A 22,490-nucleotide genomic window follows, 5' to 3' on the forward strand; every position below is an offset into this window, starting at 1 on the left:
GTTTCTAGTTATGGTGAATGTTGTTATTTGTGAACACTCGGCTGAAAGACAGGCAATAATGAAAAAAAAACCCTGCTCTCGTGCCGACTGCCAACTTGCTAAAAAAAAAAGAAGAGTACTTTGTGTGGTAGCTAGGACCGGTTAGGACATCAAGTTGCTAACCCTTATTCCATATTTCATGCTTCTAGAAAGTGTCAGCCATCTTGGACATCATTCAAAAATTACATGGCGAATTGCTGCAAATGCTGTAGTTACTGACTAGCTTATCAAACTGTTTGGTAATCTTGATCCCTATCGAAACAAAATGAATAGAGAGCCTCCCAAGAACGTGTACAGCAATAACAGACTAAAGAAAATTGAACCTGTTGCATGGCCCATCGATAATAAACGCCAATCTTCTCATCAGTATACCTCTGCTGCTACAAGCATTGGGATGGCGGTAAAATTTTGTCGTGGCAACTCTATAGGAGACTTCTCTGTTCTTCAAATTATGTGATCAAAATTACTCTTTGAAAAAATTAGGAAACCAGTAATTCTGTGAATACAAAAGATAGATCTCTACATTTCAACAAAAGCCAAACAAAATACGAAAAGCATTTTGAGCCAAGTTCATCAAAAGTTTTGGTAAGTTTTACCAGCTTTAGCAAAAGCTGAAAATAAATTGCATTCTTTTGGTATTTTTACTAAAGGCTTCCAAAAAGCTGAAGGAATCCCCACGTGTGAAACAAGTTTTACCCTTAAACTTAAAAAATCCACCCACGTTTGTATTTAAAAATGCCATTTGATAGACTTTTTAGCAATCAAAATTTTTTGTATTAAACCTGTAGGGAGATTTGGGTATTCCACTGAAACACAGGTATGTTCAAAGAAAAAGTACCAGCAGTAACAATTGTTCTCTGCAGCCTCTGGCTAAGAAATGCAGGAAAAATTTTGATAGTTCAGAACTACAAAGCAACCTACTTTGTGTTCATCGTGATCAAAGTTCTGACAACCCATTATGGTTGTCACCCAAAGGTTTTTTTTTTTTTTTCTTTTCTTCTTTTTTGTTTGTTTACCTGATTACTTTTGCAAAGCAGAGTCTCCCAACCAGTCAATAGAAAAGAGCAACCTTAATGACCCACATGGTGCAAGTGAATTTTTTCAGATGGTTAAAGCAACTCTAAAAGATACATTTGAAGAAATTGTCAAGGATTGTCCTGAATTTTTAACCACCACATTAAGTAAAGCAGCAACTTCTTTGACACAGTACAAACATTTCTAATTTATTTTATTTTATTTGTAGATGCCAAAGAAAAGTTACTTAAAAAATTACGTTCCTACACCCAAAGACAGCAAGCGATGTTGGGAGATCATGCAAATACGGAGGACATGAGAAGCGGTGAATCCCACGTTCTCCTCGATGTAAAGCCTATTCCTTGAACATTCAAACAACCCTTATCATGCCGCTCTTGCGATTATATTTCTTTGATACAGTTAACTCGTCCGATAGGATTTAACCGATTCCCTGGAGAGTCGTCCACAGAGAGCCAAGCTACTAAGCCGAAGCTACAGCTTAACAATGCGACTCCAACCACTGTGGTCACAACAGAAGCATGGGCACCTGTTGCTTACGGTTTCAAGAGTTATACTACACCGCGGGAATTCTTGCCTCGTTCTCGCCGATACACGGGATCAATTACTAACGTTAGTGAGAGAATGCCCTCTGATGCAATACAAATATCATCGAAAGGTAACACATTCTATTCATTGATTTGCCTGTCTTTAGCAATGAATTGTCGATTTCTTTCGTATTTGAAATGTAGGGTCTTCTGTGCAGGTGAATGGAAGTCTTTCTTTGAATCAAAGTGGCAGTAAAAACAACCTCGAGGAAACAGATGAATCGACCAATGCCTGTCTACCATTGTTTAATCCTCGCAAGGTACCATCTTTTGCCCGATACCGTAATGTCTTTGAAAACTGATAGTTTTCAGTGACAGACGTTTAAGTTGAAATTCTCTCATTTTTGTACACTTAAGATGCGGAAAAGTCATGTCAGCGTTTCGTTTCGTTTTTAGTTTAATGTTATTCTCCCAAAAATTGCAAGGCATTAGGTGTAGATTCGAATTACTGAGTTTAGCTAATTTGTTATGTTATCGTTCCATTACACACAGAAGACAATCAAACACCGCAGTTGCCATTTCGTTTCAGTGAGTCTTTTTAAATGATAAACTTGTATCGCAGGATTTCAGCTATCCAAGTTCTCTCGTAGGTATTTGTGGATTGCGGCGTTTTTCTTTATACGAGCAGTGTTTACTTTCCGCGTATCCGCTTGTCCGTTTCAGCGTAGACGCTATCGTGTCAAAAATTCTCCACTTTTGGTTCAATTACTCAATCCATCCGTTTTATTTATTTTTATTTATCGCGTTTTCATGTGCGCATCACGTCAACCTGCCGAACCCCATTCATATCACTTACGCAACTATCTATGAATCTGGATGATGGACATTGTAAACGAAAGGTTTGTGGAAGATCCGTTCTACGTTGATTAATACCGCGTAGTGGTCCCTAAAGAAGCCGATGTAATCAAACCTTTTGAAGTTTAAAACCTTCAACGATATTTTTCCCTCCCATTTTGGTGGATGCCACTAAAAACGTACCTTCCAACGGAAGTCTTTGAAGTATTTCTTAAAGATCTTAACATCTAATATCTTAAAAAAAAAAAAAAAAAAGCTGCGATGGGGGTAAATCAATGATTCTGCCCGTGTTCACGATTATACTAAATGGTGAACGCGTGAGCAGACGGAATACGAGCGCGCAGCACATTTTTGTCATAAGATTGTATTGGACAGATTCCGATGAAGCGTGTGAATGATTTTGCTGGTTTGCTTGCTTGTAATCGAATTATTGACAGCGGTTGCCATGGGGGGGGGGGGTGAGAATTCAATGTAACAACGATTGGAAATCTCATATCGGCTCGTAAGAAATAGGAGTGCCATACAAAGACGATCGAATTTTCTGCGGACTTTATTTCTTTTGGTGTCTACCTTTTGATCGCGAATTGAAATTCGTATCTGACTTGCTACACCTCCTAGACATCATTGAAGATTGTTGATCGGAAAAACCTTTACATGGTGTCGAATCTTTAAATAATCGATCGAAGCCCGTCCTCGCCTCTCCGTTGAGTAATTTTGGTTTCTTTATTGTCGTCGATGTGCCACTCTTTCATTTTTCCTCTTTTGTTTGTTTCCTTTTAGTTTCACGTTCTGCACGCTGATAGGTGAGCATCCCAGCTAACCAAAAATTCTGCTGTTTTGTTAGTTTTGTTTGTCTGTGGCTTGCTTTCATTGATCTTCGCTTTCTTTCCCTTCTTTTCCTTCATAGATTTCATGAACTAGAAATGACTCTTTTACCTTGGAGTTTTATCATGAATTTTTTGTTTTGTTCCGTAAACCCAAATGTGCCTACTACTTGGATCGGGAATGCTGCATCAACATGCAAAATTATGAAACACAGGAGCTGGTACAATAAAGGTTGTTTATATTAAATTTGCATACGTAAGTTTTGTAGGAATGGCCAGGTTTCTGGACAAGCTTTTGCGACATGCCCTTTAATCTCCTTGTTGCAGATGTTGTAATTAGAACCACCGACCTTCATGCTTAACGTGGAAAACAGATGTAGAGGCTTAGCAAAACAGAACTTTTAAAAGAATTTGTAAGGAACAGGAAAATAGACAACAAAAAATGTATGCATCCATTTACAAATTGTGATTGCAACGAGCCGTGCGCGCGCATCATCTCCCACACACACAGCGGATTCTTCAATTTGTTTCCCTTCCTTCCCTTAAGAAAGAATCGGTAACTCACGTTCGCGAAGTTCAACTTGCACACCCCTCTACCGGGCCGCCAACGACTGTTCCAGATTGATGGTGGCTGATTGTTGCTGATGTCAATATGAATTGGAACAGTCGAACCACCGATGACAGTGAGCACCTATTTCTTGATTTCTGGGTCTGTGCTAACGCAGTAGCTATCAATCATCCAGTGCTGTGCCAGTATCGTTAAGTTGGAGCAAAACCTGAAGTATATCCTGACGTCTGATAGCAGAAATGAAAAATAGCAAAGACAGGGAGGATTTTTGGATGCCCACCACCGCTGAACTTAATGTTAATGACGTGATTAACGGGACGTCAATCGACTGGGACAATTGGGACCTATTGTTGTGGACGCCGGAACAACGCACACTTCTGGAGCAGGGCGTTATACCAAGAGAAGTTCATGTGGCTTTTGGTGTCCTTCTCAGTCTTATAGTCATCTTCGGATTTGCCGCCAATTCCACAATCCTTTACATCTTCTCAAGGTACGCTTAATGACGTTTAATTACCTATTGTATGGAGCATAATTTTAATTTTTTTTTTCTTCCCAGATTTAAACGCCTGAGGACGCCGGCCAATGTTTTCATCATCAACCTGACCATTTGCGATTTCCTCGCTTGCTGCTTGCATCCGTTGGCCGTCTACTCAGCTTTCCGGGGTCGCTGGTCCTTTGGCCAATCAGGTAAGCTCTGTTTAACGATACTGTGGTAATGCAAAATTCTAATTCTTTAAGATTATATGCGCATTTAGAACGGTTAAGTTTATTATCGTCAGTTTGATCTAAATCGAAATGGCGAGGCTGAAAGTAGGGCACGTTTAACCTCTCATCATTTCCTTGTTAAAATTAATTTGTAAAGGGAAACTGAGGTTTTGAGGGAAAAGCCCGCAGTGTTAATAGAGCTAATACGAGCTAAAAAAGCAAGATGAGTGTAGTTTGAATGCTTGGAAGCCTATGGATTGTCTCTAAACGAACTGGAAACTTGCTGAAACTATTGTGACGCTGATGATGAGTGGCTGGCTGAACGTTGACTCCAAACAGTGAAGCGCGCACTCTTGTTTCCAACTTGGAGCACCACTTCCACTCATCTCATCGATCCTCGTTTACACTCAGAGAATCCATCGTCCTTCCCTTTGCATTTGCATCCATTTCTTGCAAACCAATAGTCAAGATGGGAGCTGCTTAATGAGGAGAAGCTCGGCTGTTCAGTTCAAGAATAGGAAATATCCCGAGACTGCAGCCGAATAACAGGAATGAACAGTGGAAATGCTTAGAATAAAGGGCCAACGTCAGAGCAACTTTTAAAGCCGGCTATGCTAGTCTAAAAGGTAGGACATGTAAAAAGCACCCAGCATGGAAGAACTTCTTTAATACGCGAATATTTTGGCGATCTGTAAATAAGGGAGCCTTTTGTTAATGATAGCAGTGTGCCAAACTTCGATAAATAGAGTAGGCTGTGTCTGCAGAAAAAAGTCTTGTGCGTTAGACATATTTGTATCCCACCAGATAGGTCCTTTTGTTGCCATCGTCATATTTGATGTTGCTAGTGTCAGCAACAAATTACGCAGTGTGCATCCGTAAGAGAAGTTTGAATGCGTCTTCATCCACAGAGTCCACATTCGATTCTCGTCTAACAAGAACTTTTTTCTTTTTTCCCACTTTGCCATTGTATGGGTTGTCGTATTGACTTTTTTCTTTTCTTTTTTAGATTAAATTTGTAATATTTATTATTAAAATAATTCATCGCATTTCGAATGTGACTGGAAAACGTTTCAATAGATTTTATTCGTTGGGGTGCGGTCAAGGTTTCCAGTTCAATTCAATTGGATCTGGGTCAATTCTGTTTAAGATGATTGCCAATTCTATTTCAATTGGTAGCCCAGTGAACTTGTTACGAACATTGCTAACATTTTTCACACGTAAACTTACAGAAAACGCAGCATTAACTTTTTCCTCGTAATGTCCTATAAATGGAAACGGTTTGTTAAAAAGTTTGGATTCATCCCACGGTTGTCTGTTCATTCCGAATGCTTCTTCTTAAATGTTAGGATTGTTGTCTTTCATACAGAAGTGGGTAGGCATTCCAGGTAACGATGTTCGCTTCGAGTCATCGGTGTCTCCATGGTCGCCAAAATAAGATAGAGCAGGTTACCCTGAAAAAGACGCCTACAAACGAGTCGGATACACGTGACGTTGGTAAGGCATGTTGCCTTGATGCGGCGATATACACTGACGTAGTCTTGACTCACTTATTTGACGAGAAATCATGAGCACGGTAGAGGATCGATCAGCTGTGCGTCCCACGAAAGTTTCATTTCATTGGTGCCACGTGCCGTTTTGTTTACTCGCTCCATCTTTGTCTTTGAAAGAAAGGAAGGGGAAAAAAAAAGGATCTCGGGAGAATCGGTGAATAAAAAACATGTTCCCTGCCTCTACTTGTCCTTGCTGCACGATAATCTGTAATCGAATGCGAAGTTGACGAGCTCGTAAAGTCGACACATCCCAAGATTGCACGTGTACTGTACATATTTACGAAAAACAGCTTACGTAACAGGAGACTGCTTGTATTCTTTTTATGAAGCGCTCAAAGGATTTTAATTAACGTGAACATAAACAAAGAGACGGTGGCTGTATACGCATTATTTCTTGATACATTTTCTTTCTTTAGGATGCAACTTGTACGGCATGGGGGTGGCGTTTTTTGGACTCAACAGCATTGTCACGCTGTCTGCCATTGCGTGCGAGCGTTACATAGTCATCACGTCGAGCAGCTGCCGGCCAGTCGTGGCCAAGTGGCGCATCACGCGCCGGCAAGCACAAAGGGTAATTTAAATCATTAACGCCGAATGGTTCTGATATTCTTGTCGATTTTGTGTGGGTATGACATGAGAGCAATTTACCTATTGAATCCGACAGGCTTGTGCTGCTATTTGGCTGCATTGCGGCGCTCTCGTTTCTCCACCTTTGCTGTTTGGATGGTCATCCTATCTGCCGGAAGGAGTTTTGGTGACCTGCTCTTGGGATTACTCGTCGAGGACGCTATCCAATCGACTCTATTATTTTTACCTCCTCTTTTTCGGATTCTTCTTACCCGTCTCCGTTTTGACCTTCTGCTATGCGGCAATTTTTCGATTTATTTTACGCTCTTCAAGGGAGATCACCCGATTGATTACGACTAGCGATGGTTCGACATCATTCAGCAAATCGACAGTATCGTTCCGTAAAAGGCGGAGGCAAACGGATGTCAGAGCTGCCCTTATCATTTTATCGCTGGCGATCCTCTGTTTCACTGCCTGGACGCCGTATACCATTGTCAGCCTGATTGGCCAGTTCGGCCCAGTTGGTGAAGACGGCCAGATGAATCTGTCACCTATGGTGACTTCGATTCCGGCATTCCTGGCCAAAACTGCCATCGTCTTCGATCCACTCGTGTATGGATTCTCCAGTCCGCAGTTCAGATTTTTCGTACGACAGATCCTGCGCCAACAAAGTCTGTCTAGCAGCGCCAACGGGTTTCGTGCCGGACCGAACAACATGATGATGGCTAGCACGAGGACAGCGATGCGGAATTCCAGGTCGCCTCGTGCCAGTTCACAGTTGGTCTTTTCGTCTTGCAGTCGCAGTGTCAGAACGAATCAGAAAGAACCGATTTATCGCCAATCGTCAAACGATCCTTCTGCTTTAACGGCGATTCATCAATGTCCACAAGTTCGTCTTTCAACTGAGCCTGACATCAACCAACAACTTATCAGAGGTATTGCATTGAATATGGTTAAAGCAGTTGTTTCTTCTACCCGCGAATATTTTTGTTTTGTTTTTATTTTTCTATTTCAATCAGGCGGTTTGAGAAAATCCTGCATCAAGCGAAATAACAGCTTCCAGTGTTCGAACAGAAAAAGCATTCGGCTGAGAGAAGACAAAGATAGTCAGGGGGTGCCGGAAGAGGCATCCGTAAACTTGTTTTCGCTGGAAATCCCTCACAATGAAAAAGAATTCCGTATTCTTGATCAACATCAAATGCCCAGTAACAATCAAGTGCGGGATGCCACGGGGAAGCCGGAGAAACAGAGACGTTCCTCCGAGGCGGATCTGATGCGATGCCACGAAAAATGGGCAGACACTCATCGATTTTTATCTGTAAGCACTTCCTTTGATCGGTGATTAAGAAGCTCTTCCGTGATCAGATTTGTTCTTAACGCACACTATCTATACCGTGTTTCTATTTAATAATATTAATCACAAATTCAAATGACGTATTCGTTACAGAAATTACCCAATAAATGTTGAATCTTTCTTTTTCCTTTAGGGAGGTAGGAATGTCATGTTTGCGTCGAATTACGTAAGAAAAGAATGCCATTGTTTCCGTAGCAGTGAGCGAACGAGTTTTTTTAGATCAGGAATGTAACCCGTGCAAATATGGTCTAGGAAGAATCCCACATTCTTTATTCGAATGAAACAGCGATTATCTCCGTTGCTTCGTTTCTCATTGTCTAGAAATGATTGTTGAAAATCACTGTAAAACTTTAACACCGTATTTTACATATGTGACGTACATAGCAGGTGAAGCTAGAAAATTCAAGAACAAATCTACGAAAGAAAAAGAAAACGTATGAAAAAAGGAGATCTTATTAAATATTCCTTTCATTAATATTTAAAAGGTTTGGTAGCTGTGGAAACCATGGTTATCCGAGTACAGCCGTGCTCTTTCAAAGGTCTGCGAACTCGTCGAAGAGAAGGCAGTATTTTATTGAAGATTGTAAAAGGCTTCATTCCGATGACGAATATAAAAGAAACATTACGGCCCGTGCTAGTGGGCTTGAAAATTCAAAAAGGTTGCGTGGGCTGCCGTGGGAGCTTTCTGCTCATTAATGCACGTCATAGGTCATAGCTGTGAGAGAATCTTCATCTAACAGAATGTGTCAACTGATTTGTAAACAAATCAACTTGGAATGTCTTGCGATTTTCCTAGTGAATGTAAACATGTTTGGAAGAACGTCTAATTAATCAAGCCAAGAGAATAGACTCGTTTACACCGAGGGATCATTAGTCAGGGACCAGTATCGTGGGATTTCGTAGGCCCTCTTGAATGGAATGTTAAGCCCGTGACATTATGATGGAACAAATTTGCTACCGAAAGCGTTCGCTTTGATTGTCACAGTGTGTGGTGTAAGAGAACATTTAAGAAATATAGAATACCATGTACACGTTTTCTTTCTATTTATCTTGTTCGTTATCCATCCAGTTTTTATTCGTCCTTAACACTGGCAAAACCTTGTGATTATGTAAACAGTGGCGTGTGATTTCTTTTAGCCACATTATTTTGTTCCATCTGTTTCTTTTTCTTGAATTTTGGATGGGTTTGATTATTGGCCTAAGTGCGAATACGTAAATGGGACTATACTATGTTTATGTTAGCCTTCCTATCAACCATAACTAATTTATTGTCGTTCACGTGTGTGTAGTCTACATAGTTCTTACCAGTTCATGTGTTATTCAGTTTGGGTACATGACCTGAAAGCATACGGTTGCATTTTGCATGGAACTCGACCCAACCGGTGTGAGAAACTATGCAGGTAAAACGTACATTGTTTATGTTGTGGCTGAACCTCTTAGCTATTATTCAACGGTTGGATTTACTTTTTACTTGAATCATCCGGGATATGTCCATGAAATTTTCAGAATAATAGCAAGTCAAACGGGTTCATTTGAATTTTCCGTCTTTTAAGGCATTATATTCGAGTTATAATGAAAAATCTGTATAGGTTTTGGGGACGTTGTTGAATTTTATTTTCTTTTCGATCACACACAGTTTATCATATGGAAGTTTGTTCGGGGCAAATGAATATTAAATTTTTTTTTACAGACATGCCAACCGATGCATACCAGCAGCCTTACGTAATATTGATTTGATTGGGCTGTGCTTGTAAACCCGGTCACCTTTGATTCGTTTGGCACATTGAATTCGGACGCTATAGCCTAACAAATATTATTATGTTATCGGCCGTATTTTTATCATCGCTCAAACATGTTTTGCCCGATGAATATTATAGAGAAGAGCACCACCCCTTTTTGGACGTACGGATAATCAAACCTTTGATGTAAAATTTTCCCTTCCGAAAAAAAAAAAATCTTCCTTTGTGTGTGTTCGAGACATTCTGTGGATGTTTCGCTATTATGTCAGTTTCATTTTCATCTATATTCAGAGAAAGCATAGAACGTTGATTCTAAAAACGAGGCAAAAGGTCTTTGATGTGGACGATTGTAGTATGGAAGAAACAGATGGCTGCTAAGCCAATTAAACACTAGACGCTTTGATGGCCTTTTTCCCCATAACGTTGGCCCAAAAAAACAGATTTACTTTGTCTGGCATCATTATAAACGCCCTGTAAGTACTTAACGATGGGCTGCCCAACCAAGTAGTCAAATCATTCTTTGATTGGCGTGAGTATAGGTAACCCAAACGGACAGCTGTGAAACTTTCGTTCAATATCGCGTACATTTCATTGACAACCCACTTCAAGTTGATTGTCATTGACAGTTGAATGCCATGTTGAATCAATTACGCACTGTAGTTCGCTTCCTAATTAATCTATTGTTTTTATCATATACGTAATGGGAGCATGTGACTGTGTCCTTGTTAGCATATATAGGAAAGAAGGTTCTATGTTTTTTTGATTCCACGAGATTATTATAGCTTATCAGATCACGTCCGTTTTCTATACTAGAATGTCTTTTTCATTGTTTCCATGATGACAATGAGTTCTTTCTGCTTTGCATCTCTTACTAAACCCTTAGAATTATCTAATTGTTCCATCCACATGCCTAAACGGAGATAACATTTTGCTTAGGCATCACAAACTTCCCTGCTGCCGAAGTCAATTATGATAACGTAAAATGCCGCTATATATGCGTGATTTAGAAGATAAATTCCATCGATCGATTCTCTTTTAAGGTTGGCAGAACGAAGAATACAGAGCACATTTTTTTTTTCACACACAAAATCGGATTTTAAGTTTCAACTCAGCATTCGAACCTGTTATAACGCTGATCAAATAAAAAATCAGTTCTCCCTTGAGTTTTACGGTTTTTGAATAAAACGGAATCATGTCGTCATCGACTGTTAGACCCAGAGACCTCCAATTAGACTGAATAGAAAACATTTTTTTGATTTCCAAATATGAACCCGTAGGGGAAGATGAAAACAACAAAATGGTAAGGAAAACGAAATTTGATGAATATGAGCAAGAAAAATAGGTGGAAGACAGGAGATGAGAAATACATGTTGTTATAGATTAAGAACGGAAGCGGAAGGAAAAATTTCCTTGACTGTCTGAACCAATCCGGCAAAGAGTGCTTCCGTTTCTTTCGCGATATTAGCGCTTGGTTTGACACGGAAAATCCGTCCCGAACGGAACAGACTGGATTTGGCAGTGTCGTCGTTTCGCAGATTTATTGATCGCGTGATTGTGGCGACAAGGCAGCATCTATAGTCGTTACGCACGGGGATGAATAGAAGCTGAAATGTACGATAAGGCTGATTAAGTATACACAATCGGGTACACAATATATACTCAGTGCACATCTTTTAACAAAACGACTGTTTTGATTTGCTACTATGACAACACAGTCGAGTGATGGCTAAAAATCACTTCAAACTGATGAGAAGAACCAGCTATTGCGGTCCTTGTTTCAGTTGGCTAACCCAATGACTGAGAAATGACAACCATTTCTTAATAATGCCGACGCTAGTCTCCGAAATGCCAATAGTTATTACGTATTTAGTATCCATTCTCAATGTTTCTTGTCTGGCTAACATCCCCGGCTGCAGACTGCATGATAAAAGCTTTAAAAAAATAATAATAATCTTTAAAAATGTTGTTCAATAATTGTGAAGGAAAATGACTTTAATTCAAGTAATAATAAAAATTAATGAAAGAGCTGTTCGGAGATGATCTGAAGACAGGAGAAAAACAATTGGATGCAGCAGCGACGTGCGCTACAGATGAAGACAGAGTAACCGGAGAGACGCGTAAATATAATAATAGCAACCCGAGTGGTGGAACGTGTTTTCATCATTTCAAGTCATTAACTTGTTCAAAAATTCAAGAGGAAAACGAGAGCGTACCCATCCGCGTATGATGTAGTACATAGGGAGGGAAACATCGGTGTAACACGAGATCTGTATAAGTATACACTTCTAACCTAAAAACAAGATATTACTGTACGCTGGAATAGCACATCATAACTTCCGGAATGCTTGATGTCGTCTTCTTTTTGTTTATCAGAATGATGTTTCTCTTTTTTTTAAATATATAGGTGAATAATTCATACGGAAGTTTGGCCTAGTTTAAGTACCCAGCCATGGTGCGGTCCATCGGTATTGCGCGCGCAACGATTTCCACCCATCCGCTAAGGAGAAATCTTGTTCCATACCATCACCAGCTCCCACCATTTCTATTCCATACGCTTCCGCTTCTTTAGTCCATCCCGAAAGCAGCCTAGTCGGTACGAACACTAGACACACATATATCCCAATGAAATATCACAACTTGGGTGACAGTTGAACTCAACGGCTCGACTCTTTTGAGGCTCTCTGTCAACAAACTCGTCGCTCCGTTGATGGATTTTTTTAAGGGCGTGAATCGACACATTGACACACTCAATCATTCGTTCGTGCGTGAGTGCTAGTGTTCAGGTATTATTGATCCCGCAAAAGTACTTCCAACAACAATTAGTGTATCGTCCTGATTGCAACCTAATCAAACTTAAGTCATACAGTTCTTTCCGGCATTCGCACTGAAGATGTCGAGTTTCGATGACTCTCGGACGCCCACCACAACTTAGAAGAGGTTGGTAGGTAAGATGGAGGGGTCGTGTGCACCAGCATCAATCTTGAATAGCAGTAGCTGGGATCACTTTGCCGACCTGGCCAATAACAGTCACGATGCAGTGGTTGCAAGTGGTAATAACGGTACGTGTGCGATGATTGAATGGGACGATTGGGACCTGTCGTTGTGGACACCGGAACAGCGAAAACTTTTGGAACAGAACGAAATATCACGTTGGATTCATATCACGCTTGGCGTCTTTCTTACGCTGGTTGTCCTTTTCGGTGTCGCCGCCAATTCCGCAATCTTCTACGTCTTCTCGAGGTAATTTTTATTTTTAAAGAGGAAACCTTTCAATTTTTGTGATGACCCTTTACGTACCACGAATTTCAAAATAAAGAGACGATCGTGGGTGAGCGTTGTAAAATTGGCCTTTGAAAGATTGCCATGGGCGAGAATTTTCAGTCAGTAACAAGAAAATGGAGGCGGAAGCCCGGAAGAATAGATTTAGGAAAATCAACAAATTTTGACCCGCCGGTAACGAGAGTTCTCGAGTGTGTGTAAAGAATGGAAACCTTTTCCGCATAGATTGAGCCCGCAAGCATGAAAAAAAAATGAACCCGCAAAGGTTTTTTTCGATCAGGATCGAGTTTCCGACCAATCAGCTCGCTCTATACGCAATAACCATCAAAATTCGATCAACTGGCAAGTTTTGATGGCGAATAACGATTCGTCTATACTCTTCCTGTGCCCTTTACAATGCCTTATTCTTCTTCTATATTAAGTTTCAATGTTATTTGCAATTATTTAATGTCGTGTTTACTTGTTGTATCTAACCCTCGCAGATTCAAACGGCTGAGGACGCCAGCTAATGTGTTCATCATTAACCTAACGATTTGCGATTTTTGCGCCTGCTGCCTACACCCATTGGCAGTCTATTCGGCTTTTCGGGGCCGCTGGTCCTTCGGCCAAACCGGTATGTATTTACCTATCCAAACAGTTTCGAACGCCCCCCATAAAACGAGAACACGTGTCAATGGATTTGATTGATATCGATCTAGCCTTTCTTTGTCCCCCATCGATATTCTTGTTTACCGTCAGTTGTATGGAATGATTTGATCAGCAATAGTTGCGATGAACTCGTGACAGTGCGCATCGTTTTTGGCGAACAATTTCCGGTTGTATATATTTGCCTTCGGGCCTTCTAAAGCCTATTTTTCCCTCTTTGCCACTTTTTGTTGTGTGATAAACGTGAATTTGGCGGAAAATAGAACGGCACCAGCATGAGAACAATCAAAGATTTCAGTCAACCGATTGATGAGCCCAGCGCATTTTCAAGATGAGTTTCCAGTTTTCTTTCTTTTTTATTTTTTTGGTTTTGCCAATTCTTTTTCTTTTTCCAATGATGGTGCCCTTATGGTTTTTACTCTAAACAATGAGGACACCAAAAAATAAAAAGGGAGCAAACAGAGCACGAGGGACGTGAAAACAACGAATGGCGTTTGATGTTGCGAGGGCCTATTAAGGCTATTGATTGCGTTTAATTGGAAGTGAAAAGCTTCCTTTGTGCAAAAGGATTCCATATATTAGTTACCTATAATTACGTTTTGAGTTTCCGTTCGGGACATGGGTCGACATCAGCAGAATTACCCAGAGTTCATCGCGTCCTATTAGTAGCACAGTCTGTGTAACAAACGAAGGCGGCATGTAGGAAATGTCTCGTAGTATTCCATCTCATCATCGTTGTGTTGTACACGTTAGACCCTTCACAATAATACAATGCCTGTGTCCTATACAGATGCGTAGGAAGTGCAGAAATCTCTGTCACGGGGAAACAAGCAAATCGATAACGTACGTGACGTCTTCTGATCGTCTATACATCGAACATTTCTTTTTTCATTTTTAGGATGCAACTTGTACGGTATGGGGGTGGCCTTTTTCGGACTGAACAGCATCATCACACTGTCGGCCATCGCTTGCGAACGTTACATTGTCATCACGTCCAGCAGCTGCCGTCCGTCCGTGGCCAAGTGGCGGATTACTCGTCGGCAAGCCCAAAACGTATGCAAGCAATCAGTTTTCATTCAAGCGTTCAAATAGAGTGTACGAATATGTAAGTGTCTGTTTCGGAAATTGTGTCTTTCTGCATCAGCTCTTTAAGATTGGGTTTCAAATTATCCTAGAGCAATTCATTTGATGTAAATCTATCACAAGGGATCAACTCTACAACTATCCAGCTAACTTGCTTTGATGGTTACAGCCCCTGTTACGAGCAAACATGTCACAGCAGCTTTGATCTGTTTGCTTAATATGGAATGATGTGTGTCCTCTGACAACACTGATGCATGCAATTATGTGTGGCATGCCTTTCCGTTTCTATTAGCGGCTTTATAACTGATAATCTCGAAAAACAAGTTGTCTATTTTTGTAAAGATTTGTGCGGGTATCTGGCTACATTGTGCTGCGCTTGTTACACCACCATGGCTCTTTGGTTGGTCCTCATTTATTCCGGAAGGAGTATTGGTCACCTGCTCGTGGGATTATACAACGCGGACGCTCTCCAATCGCCTCTACTATTTGTACCTTCTCTTTTTCGGATTCGTCATTCCCATTTCCATCTTGACATTTTGCTACGCGTCCATTTTCCGGTTCATCGTTCGCTCTTCCAAGGAAATGACCCGGCTGATTATGACAAGCGATGGCAGGACATTATTCAGCAAAACGACCGTGTCGTTCCGTAAAAGACGTCGGCAAACGGACATCCGGACAGCGCTGAATATTTTGACTCTAGCTATGCTCTGCTACACAGCCTGGACGCCTTACGCCATTGTCAGTTTCATTGGCCAGTTTGGTCCGGTCGATGAGAACGGAGAGCCGAAGAAGCTCTCCCCCATGGCCACAGCCATTCCCGCATTCCTGGCCAAAACAGCTATTGTTTTCGATCCGCTGATCTATGGATTCTCAAGCCCTGAATTCCGTTCTTCCGTTCGCCAGTTCTTCCGCAGTCAAAGTGCCGACACCAGCGTCAATGGCGTCATTCGTGCTGGAGCCAATAACACGGCCATGATAGACATCAGAAGACCAGTCAACGAGAATGGTCATCCAGCTCGTAGTAATTTACATGTCGTCTTCTCTTCTTTGAGTGACAGCATCAAAATCAATTCGACTGAATCGACCACCAATAAATTGAATGACTCATCGTCTTCAGTGCTCAGTCCGAAGCATTTGGTAAACACTAAATTGCTTGGACGCGGCAATCATCACCAACCAGGTGGAGGTAACAAAGAGATTTGTGCATCAATAATTTATTTAGTTCATGTTTTAAATTTCTGGGGTTAGATGAAAAATCAACAAAATCTTGCGTGAAGCGCAACAATAGTCTGAATTATCAAAGGAGTTGCAGGATTCGGCGGAGGGCGAGCGTAGTCAGCAAATACAGCCATCGTTCGCTGCCTGCTGAATCGTCCTCGATGCGGCTGATCGTGCTCGAGGAAGAGAACGATGTTTCTTCGTGCAACCCGACAAAGCCAACTGAAGGAAATTCAAGTCAAGTCCCGAAAGTAGAACATTCGGTGCGAGTTTGTCTCGCAAAGTATCCGAGACGACTAGTTTCCGAATCGGATCTCTTCCTTTACTCCAGAAGATCAAGGGATGTCCCTGGAAGCTTAACGCTAAGCAAATCCTGCGACCAACAGATCCAAGCTCCAGAAAGCGCCGCTAGAGATCTAAAACGCCTAGGAGTCCACTTAGTCTAGTTAATCGTCTCCTTCAATTGATGTATAATCCCTTTGCGGGTTTTTGCATTTGCAACATTTTGGCTTGTTTTCTTTTGCAATGTCTGATATTCGTGTTGCAGGTTTTGTTGCTGGCGTACAGAAACCAAAACAACTTCGTCTTGCGAAAAAAAGAAAGAAAAAGAAACTGTAGCAAATATGTAACAGGCAAAGACACGTCGTTGGCCGGTGGAGTTAAACGGTTTGCATTTGAATTCCTCGAATGAAAGGATTTTAAGACATCAAGGATTTTAGTCACGACCCGGACGAAGAAAGCCATTTTAATTTAATCACACAAACAAATGTCCCCAAACCTGACAATACGACTTTCTAACAGTGAAGCCATATACGGAAATCGTTGATTGGTAAATGCACGTGTGGTATAGAACTAGACTGCAATTAAAGGATAAATATTTGGGAGGTATATGCGCACATTCCCGTCAATGAATTACCTGCCTTAAGCATATAGTTTCCTATTGGCTTACATTGTATTGAGAAGATGAGATTCCTTTCATGATTTCAGTCTCGCAATAATTTGAGCAGCACCAGTTGTTTATGGCCCATACCAGTGCGAATCACACCGGCAAACAAACACTAAAAGTTACGACCTGTTTTGATGTCTACATTTTGGAAATAAACTAGGCTTAACATGTTTAATCGAAAAAAAAATATTGTTGGTGAATACTGGCGTCAAATATACTAAAGGAAAGATGCAATTTTGTTGGTCTAATTGAATTTGAAAATGTGTTTTTCTTCCCGACCGCGGAAGTATGAACTCAATGCCGGTTGAACGAGTACCTTCTTTTTTCAGCTGTAAACATGTGAAGAAATGGTCGAAATTCGCATCAACAACGTTTTCTAATCTTTTATAATCGACGGGGTCAGCAACGTACATCTTTTTAATTCAACAAGATGTGGCATAAATGCTAGGCCATATGTCCGTTCCCGATGCCAGTTACAAACTCGTCTTGGTGGTCAACCACAAATAATCGATTTGCCTTTCAACTAGCGTAAAGTGCACGGTATATAACGCGCACGAATATCTCCGAAATGCCAGAAGCCTGTCCAGCTCGTTTCAACTGAATCACTTCCCGATTTAGACGACTAATCAAAAGAAAATGTTCCGCTACGGTGTCCTATTGCTGATCGCTTGCAGCGTTATTGCCGCTACAGCGGAGGAGGTAAATACAGTCATTAGTTAATTATTGGAAAATGCATTTTAACTTAACAATGTTGGTATTTTCCTTGTATAATTGTAACACATTTTATTTTCTGTGTGCCCTTTGCGAGAGAATTTGAAGTTGCAGTCGAGTAGACGAATATCTTTCCCAATTTGATTGTTAATAGAGAATCCTTTGAATTTTTACAGTGGAATGTTGTTCCAAAGGGTGAAATTGAAGAGAGGCAATACACTTGCTCGGGCACTCTGGTTCGTAATGCTGACGGAACAACTTCCTGCGTCGTCCAAGTTGGCGTCTCCAGCACCGGCTATCCCATCTACAGAGTAAGACATTCCTAAATGCAAATGAGAACTTTATTATCCCAATTAACCCTATTCATTTCATGATTGCCTTTGAGTCTAAATTATTTTCTGTTTGGGAAATAGGTGACCAATCTTAACACCGGAGTCACCTCGTTTGTAACACAGACGGGCTATAACGCTTACGGCCAACCCGTCTACAGCGTTTCTAGCACCTATCCTATGACCACATATGTCAACACCTGCTCGGGAACGTTGGTTACCAACAGTGACGGCACAAGATCCTGCGTAACCCAAGTTGGCGTTTCTAGCCTGGGCTACCCAATTTACACCGTAAAACTTACCTTATTCTTTGGCAGGGGGACAGATGAATTAAATGTTTATTACATTTCTTGTTCAAATAGGTAACTAATTTGAACACAGGTGTTACTTCTTACGTAACACAGACTGGTGTGAGCTCCACCGGTACTGCTGTATACAGCACCACGTCTACGTACCAGGGTGGAACCACGACCGCTGCCACCACTTGCTCTGGTACCATTGTCACGAACAGCGATGGCAGCAGATCCTGCGTCACCCAAGTGGGAACGTCGAACACTGGCTACCCCATTTACCAAGTAAACTATTATTTTATAAGGCATTATTTTCTGTGGTAATACTTGTTCGTTAATCTCTCTTCCCCCCCGTTAAATAGGTGACCAATTTGAACACTGGCATCACCACCTACGTACAACAAATCGGAACTAACACATCTGGCCAGCCTGTATACAGCACAACCAGTGTTTACCCCGTTAACACTACGTTCGCTTGCTCTGGTACATTGGTCACCAACAGCGATGGCACCAAATCGTGTGTCACACAAGTTGGCACGTCTGTCAATGGATATCCCATTTACCAAGTAAAGAACACAACCACAACTGTTCACTTATAAAATCCTGTTTACTAATGAATTACTCCAATTGTTTTCCAGGTTACGAACTTGAACACCGGCATCACCAGCTACGTTGAACAGACAGGCATTAGCTCAACTGGCCAGCCCGTCTACAGTGTCACACCTTACTTCCCTACTGGCTCCCTTGCTCCCGCTCCCGCTCCGGTCACCGCTGCCCCGGTTACAGCTGCCCCGGTTACAGCTGCCCCGGTTACTGCTGCCCCGGTTACAGCTGCCCCCGTCACCGCTGCCCCGGTTACAGCTGCTCCCGTAACACTTGCTCCTGCCCCCGTAACCGCTGCTCCAGCTCCTGTCACCGCAGCCCCTGTCCCCAATCCTTTCGTCTATTAGGTACCTGATCATGACCGTCAAATATTGTCTACCATCTTCTTCATTGAAACGGGAAAAACATCAGCTTTATGGAGCTTTTGGCTACAATTGTCTTTCAAACTGATGATAGTTTTGTCAAATGTGCATACAGCGACTCGACTAACATGCAGTTCTTTTAAAAATACACTGGGATATTAAGCAGCAACTTGTGATTTTCCGAACATCATTATAAGATAAAGTAATATAGGAGATCTTTTCACAGGGTTTCGATGTACTTCTAAAAGTTTCTTTTACCATTGAAAGTGGAAAAAGTCTTGTAAAGAAAAATCGGAAAACACCTATGCTAATGATACGAGGAGTGCGAGAACAGCTATACCAACCCCTTTCAGCCAAATGCTCGAAGGTCTATCTTAGGTGCTGTTTAGACTACAGACGAAAGGATCTGAACGATGGAACTATATTGATAAAGATTGTTACTGAGCAAAGACTATACTCCTAGACAAGAATGTGAAATGAGAAAGAAACAATCAGCAACTCCGGTACTTTTAATTCGAAGGTGAAGCATGGTAAGAGACAGCACACTTAGATATAAAAACGCCGGTGCATCCATCTCGCATTACCTTAACGAGAGCAGAATCGTTGTTGCATAATCTCGTTTTTTGACGGAAGTGTGATGGTGTTAGAGCTGGTTGTTAGCCTATCAGACAAGATCTAACGGGATTCATGTCAGTCTGTTCTAATATTAGTCCTTGTCATAGGTATTCTTCGCCATCAATAGGTTTAGTAACGTATACGTGACCTGTGGAATATGTAAAGACTTGACATATTTCATTCGTCGAGTCGTACAACAATTGATGGCCAGTTAATTCTGGGTAATCTTCTTAACACGTACATTGTATCGGACTAGAAATCAATCATTTCATTTTTCGATGCTGTGTATTTCAGGAGAATTTAACACTAATCGCGTTAACATCAAATGCCACTACTGACAGTGTATCGGACTAGAAATCAATCATTTCATTTTTTGATGCTGTGTATTTCAGGAGAATTTAACACTAATCGCGTAAACATCAAATGCCACTACTGACAATATTTTACAGCTGGCTGTCAACCATACTGAATACTAGGTAGTTATTTTATAGATGGCGACATGTCAGGGGCGATGCAACGTTGTTACGAATCTAGTAGACGAAAGGATTGGGAACAGGGGCAGCTGTTGGGGCAGGAGCCGGAGCCGGAGTTACCGGAGCAGGAGCGAGAGTTACTGGAGCCGGAGCCGGAGCAGGGGCTGGGGCTGGGGCAGGAGCTGGGACTGGAGCTGGAGCTGGAGCCGGAGCAACATTATTTGTAGGGTAATAGGGGCTGACGCTGTAGATAGGCTGACCAGTTGAGCTAACACCAGTCTGCGTTACATAACTAGTGACTCCGGTGTTCAGATTGGTAACCTGTATCACAAGTATCAAATTAAGCAAAACAATATGATTTCCATACAGAAGGTCTTGATGTATTACTTGTTGGATAGGATAGCCGTTGGTAGCAGTTCCAACTGTGGTGACGCAAGATCTAGTGCCATCGCTATTGGTAACCAAAGTGCCAGAACAAACGTAGTTGGTGTTAACAGGATACGTGGTGGGCGTACAATAGACGGGCTGGCCGCTAGTGTTGGTTCCGGTCTGTTGCACGTAATTTGTGACGCCGGTATTGAGATTGGTCACCTGAAGAAGAACATTACAGAATGTAATTGCCCAAAAGGTAAAGCATGTACACTTTCGGCTATAAGTTACCTGGTAGATAGGATATCCAGTGTTGGAGGTTCCCACCTGGGTGACGCAAGACCTGCTTCCGTCGCTATTGGTTACCGTTGTACCAGTGCAGGTAGTGGCGGCTGTCGTCGTGCTTGCGGGATAAGTGGGGGTCACGCTGTAGACGGGCTGACCGCTCGTGTTAACTCCAGTTTGAGTAACGTAAGACGTGACGCCGGTATTCAGATTCGTAACCTGTTCCGGACAATTTTATATTCTATATAGGTTTTCTTTAACTAATGTTATAATTATAGTTTTGGAGATTTTGTGTTATACTGTATTGATGGGGTAGCCGAGGCTAGATGTTCCGACGCGAGTGACGCAAGATCTGGTACCGTCGCTGTTTGTCACGATGGTTCCCGAGCAAGTATTAACGTAGGTAGTCATCGGATACGTGCTCGAGGTACTGTAGACCGGCTGGCCAGTAGCACTTACGCCGGTTTGTGTTACGTAAGACGTAACACCAGTATTTTGGTTGTACACCTTTTGAACGTATAAATGTTATAGGAGAGTACCAGTTTCTTGCTTAATAACCTTGGTGAACAAAAATGTCCAGCTTCTAATTTGGAATCTGTATATGTTGAGCTACTTACTTTGTAGATGGGATAACCAGTGCTAGAGACACCGATTTGAGTGACGCAAGATCTTGTTCCATCAGCATTGGTAACCAAAGTACCTGCGCATGTTAATTGACGATCTTCGATATCCCACTAGTTATTCGAATACAAATTTGATGCAATAAAATGAAGATAAATAGGAAAGCACAGTCGAATGAAGAGAATTTCACGAAGAAAACAATTCTTGTGATTAAGCTTACCTGTTCCGCAGCAACAGCAGCAATGCTGCAAGCAATCAGCAAAAAGATACCGTAGCGAAACATTTCGGTTTGGCGATGCAGGTCGGTTGAGAATTTCGTTCGGCAAATGAAGCTGCCAGTGAAGGTGCGACCACTCGTATTATATACCTTTTAGATGATAAGTGTTGGAGATGTAAATCGATTATTTGTGGTTGTTCAAGGTGAATTTGATGACGCAAATAAAGAATCGCACAAAAGAGTGGTTTTGTTGACGACGTCTGTAGATAGAAACCCACATCTGGATGCGGTGAAATACAGACGGTGGAGAATAAACATAATTCTGCGCAGATGGATAGGTGGAGAAGTATAGGAAACCAAAATGAACTTGACGTACATGTACTTAAGTCTTATAATTGCTCGGAGTTTCGAGAAACAGCCAACAAAAGGCAATCAGTCAACAGATCATTAAAATGCCCACCTTTCCGCTGTGTTTTCTGAAAGGGAATTATTTTTTTCAAAGAGCAACTAAAAAATCATTTTGATTCCGTTTTATTTATAAACCACTTAATTGGCGGGAAAACAAATATTTTATTCGGCATCAGCGTTTAATTTTGGTCAAAGCAGGTTATAGGTTTTATCGAATTCCAAGTCAAATTTTTAAGCCTAACTTTTTAAAGAAGAAGTCAGGGCTTAAAGTCGGAC

General features: G+C 41.5%; 5 protein-coding genes across 12 annotated transcripts; 4 read left to right on the forward strand and 1 right to left on the reverse strand.

Annotated features, from left to right (window-relative positions):
* Window positions 1–119: 119 nt before the first annotated feature.
* On the forward strand, window positions 120–3,524 carry LOC116932056. 8 transcript variants are annotated; one of them, XR_006652482.1, is made up of 9 exons: window positions 124–439; window positions 523–624; window positions 690–764; window positions 828–1,014; window positions 1,077–1,220; window positions 1,283–1,401; window positions 1,474–1,729; window positions 1,817–1,918; window positions 3,234–3,524. XR_006652482.1 is itself a non-coding variant. In XM_045180610.1 (9 exons), exons 1-9 carry the CDS (start codon window positions 305–307, stop codon window positions 3,258–3,260), a joined length of 1,161 nt encoding a protein of 386 aa, XP_045036545.1. In that variant the 5' UTR covers window positions 126–304; the 3' UTR covers window positions 3,261–3,524. The 8 variants fall into 8 exon arrangements, 6 of the variants coding, with proteins under 6 accessions (XP_045036547.1, XP_045036549.1, XP_045036548.1 ...); XR_006652483.1 differs by lacking the exon at window positions 3,234–3,524 and adding an exon at window positions 2,498–3,227; XM_045180610.1 differs by having other exon boundaries at window positions 126–439; window positions 1,803–1,918.
* Window positions 3,525–3,663: 139 nt separating this feature from the next.
* Window positions 3,664–8,024, forward strand: LOC116932048 (melanopsin). Its single transcript, XM_045180609.1, has 6 exons — window positions 3,664–3,960; window positions 4,021–4,335; window positions 4,402–4,532; window positions 6,517–6,671; window positions 6,765–7,602; window positions 7,687–8,024. The coding sequence occupies exons 2-6, from the start codon at window positions 4,085–4,087 to the stop codon at window positions 8,007–8,009; spliced, it is 1,698 nt and encodes a 565-aa protein (XP_045036544.1). The 5' UTR covers window positions 3,664–3,960; window positions 4,021–4,084; the 3' UTR covers window positions 8,010–8,024.
* A 4,419-nt stretch (window positions 8,025–12,443) lies between these two features.
* On the forward strand, window positions 12,444–17,165 carry LOC116932071 (opsin Rh4). The gene is made up of 5 exons (XM_032939791.2): window positions 12,444–13,000; window positions 13,522–13,652; window positions 14,583–14,737; window positions 15,110–15,953; window positions 16,016–17,165. Exons 1-5 carry the CDS (start codon window positions 12,711–12,713, stop codon window positions 16,429–16,431), a joined length of 1,836 nt encoding a protein of 611 aa, XP_032795682.2. The 5' UTR covers window positions 12,444–12,710; the 3' UTR covers window positions 16,432–17,165.
* Window positions 17,166–17,489: 324 nt separating this feature from the next.
* On the forward strand, window positions 17,490–19,395 carry LOC116923999 (mucin-5AC). Its single transcript, XM_032930528.2, has 6 exons — window positions 17,490–17,630; window positions 17,819–17,953; window positions 18,056–18,262; window positions 18,334–18,546; window positions 18,624–18,827; window positions 18,900–19,395. The coding sequence occupies exons 1-6, from the start codon at window positions 17,568–17,570 to the stop codon at window positions 19,209–19,211; spliced, it is 1,134 nt and encodes a 377-aa protein (XP_032786419.2). The 5' UTR covers window positions 17,490–17,567; the 3' UTR covers window positions 19,212–19,395.
* Window positions 19,396–20,205: 810 nt separating this feature from the next.
* Window positions 20,206–21,957, reverse strand: LOC116924000 (mucin-2). Its single transcript, XM_032930529.2, has 6 exons — window positions 21,810–21,957; window positions 21,586–21,702; window positions 21,269–21,475; window positions 20,975–21,187; window positions 20,702–20,905; window positions 20,206–20,635 (listed from the first exon to the last, which is right to left on the reverse strand). The coding sequence occupies exons 1-6, from the start codon at window positions 21,870–21,872 to the stop codon at window positions 20,372–20,374; spliced, it is 1,068 nt and encodes a 355-aa protein (XP_032786420.2). The 5' UTR covers window positions 21,873–21,957; the 3' UTR covers window positions 20,206–20,371.
* Between the last annotated feature and the right edge of the window lie 533 nt (window positions 21,958–22,490).

The sequence above is a fragment of the Daphnia magna genome, linkage group LG10 (genome assembly GCF_020631705.1).
Source record: "Daphnia magna isolate NIES linkage group LG10, ASM2063170v1.1, whole genome shotgun sequence".
In the NCBI taxonomy this organism is placed as follows: domain Eukaryota; kingdom Metazoa; phylum Arthropoda; class Branchiopoda; order Diplostraca; family Daphniidae; genus Daphnia; species Daphnia magna.

Coding starts and splice junctions, on each gene's coding strand:
- LOC116932056 (XM_032939775.2), top strand. CDS start 305: ATGAATAGAGAGCCTCCCAAGAACGTGTACAGCAATAACAGACTAAAG. Junction 625..689: donor CAAGTTCATCAAAAGTTTTG/GTAAGTTTTACC, acceptor TTTTTACTAAAG/GCTTCCAAAAAGCTGAAGGA. Junction 765..827: donor TAAAAAATCCACCCACGTTT/GTATTTAAAAAT, acceptor TTAAACCTGTAG/GGAGATTTGGGTATTCCACT.
- LOC116924000 (XM_032930529.2), bottom strand. CDS start 21,872: ATGTTTCGCTACGGTATCTTTTTGCTGATTGCTTGCAGCATTGCTGCT. Junction 20,906..20,974: donor CTGGATATCCTATCTACCAG/GTAACTTATAGC, acceptor GTTCTTCTTCAG/GTGACCAATCTCAATACCGG. Junction 20,636..20,701: donor ACGGCTATCCTATCCAACAA/GTAATACATCAA, acceptor CTTGTGATACAG/GTTACCAATCTGAACACCGG.
- LOC116932048 (XM_045180609.1), top strand. CDS start 4,085: ATGAAAAATAGCAAAGACAGGGAGGATTTTTGGATGCCCACCACCGCT. Junction 4,336..4,401: donor ATCCTTTACATCTTCTCAAG/GTACGCTTAATG, acceptor TTTTCTTCCCAG/ATTTAAACGCCTGAGGACGC. Junction 7,603..7,686: donor CAACCAACAACTTATCAGAG/GTATTGCATTGA, acceptor TATTTCAATCAG/GCGGTTTGAGAAAATCCTGC.
- LOC116932071 (XM_032939791.2), top strand. CDS start 12,711: ATGGAGGGGTCGTGTGCACCAGCATCAATCTTGAATAGCAGTAGCTGG. Junction 13,653..14,582: donor CTGGTCCTTCGGCCAAACCG/GTATGTATTTAC, acceptor TTTCATTTTTAG/GATGCAACTTGTACGGTATG. Junction 15,954..16,015: donor TCATCACCAACCAGGTGGAG/GTAACAAAGAGA, acceptor TTCTGGGGTTAG/ATGAAAAATCAACAAAATCT.
- LOC116923999 (XM_032930528.2), top strand. CDS start 17,568: ATGTTCCGCTACGGTGTCCTATTGCTGATCGCTTGCAGCGTTATTGCC. Junction 17,631..17,818: donor TTGCCGCTACAGCGGAGGAG/GTAAATACAGTC, acceptor GAATTTTTACAG/TGGAATGTTGTTCCAAAGGG. Junction 18,547..18,623: donor CTGGCTACCCCATTTACCAA/GTAAACTATTAT, acceptor CCCGTTAAATAG/GTGACCAATTTGAACACTGG.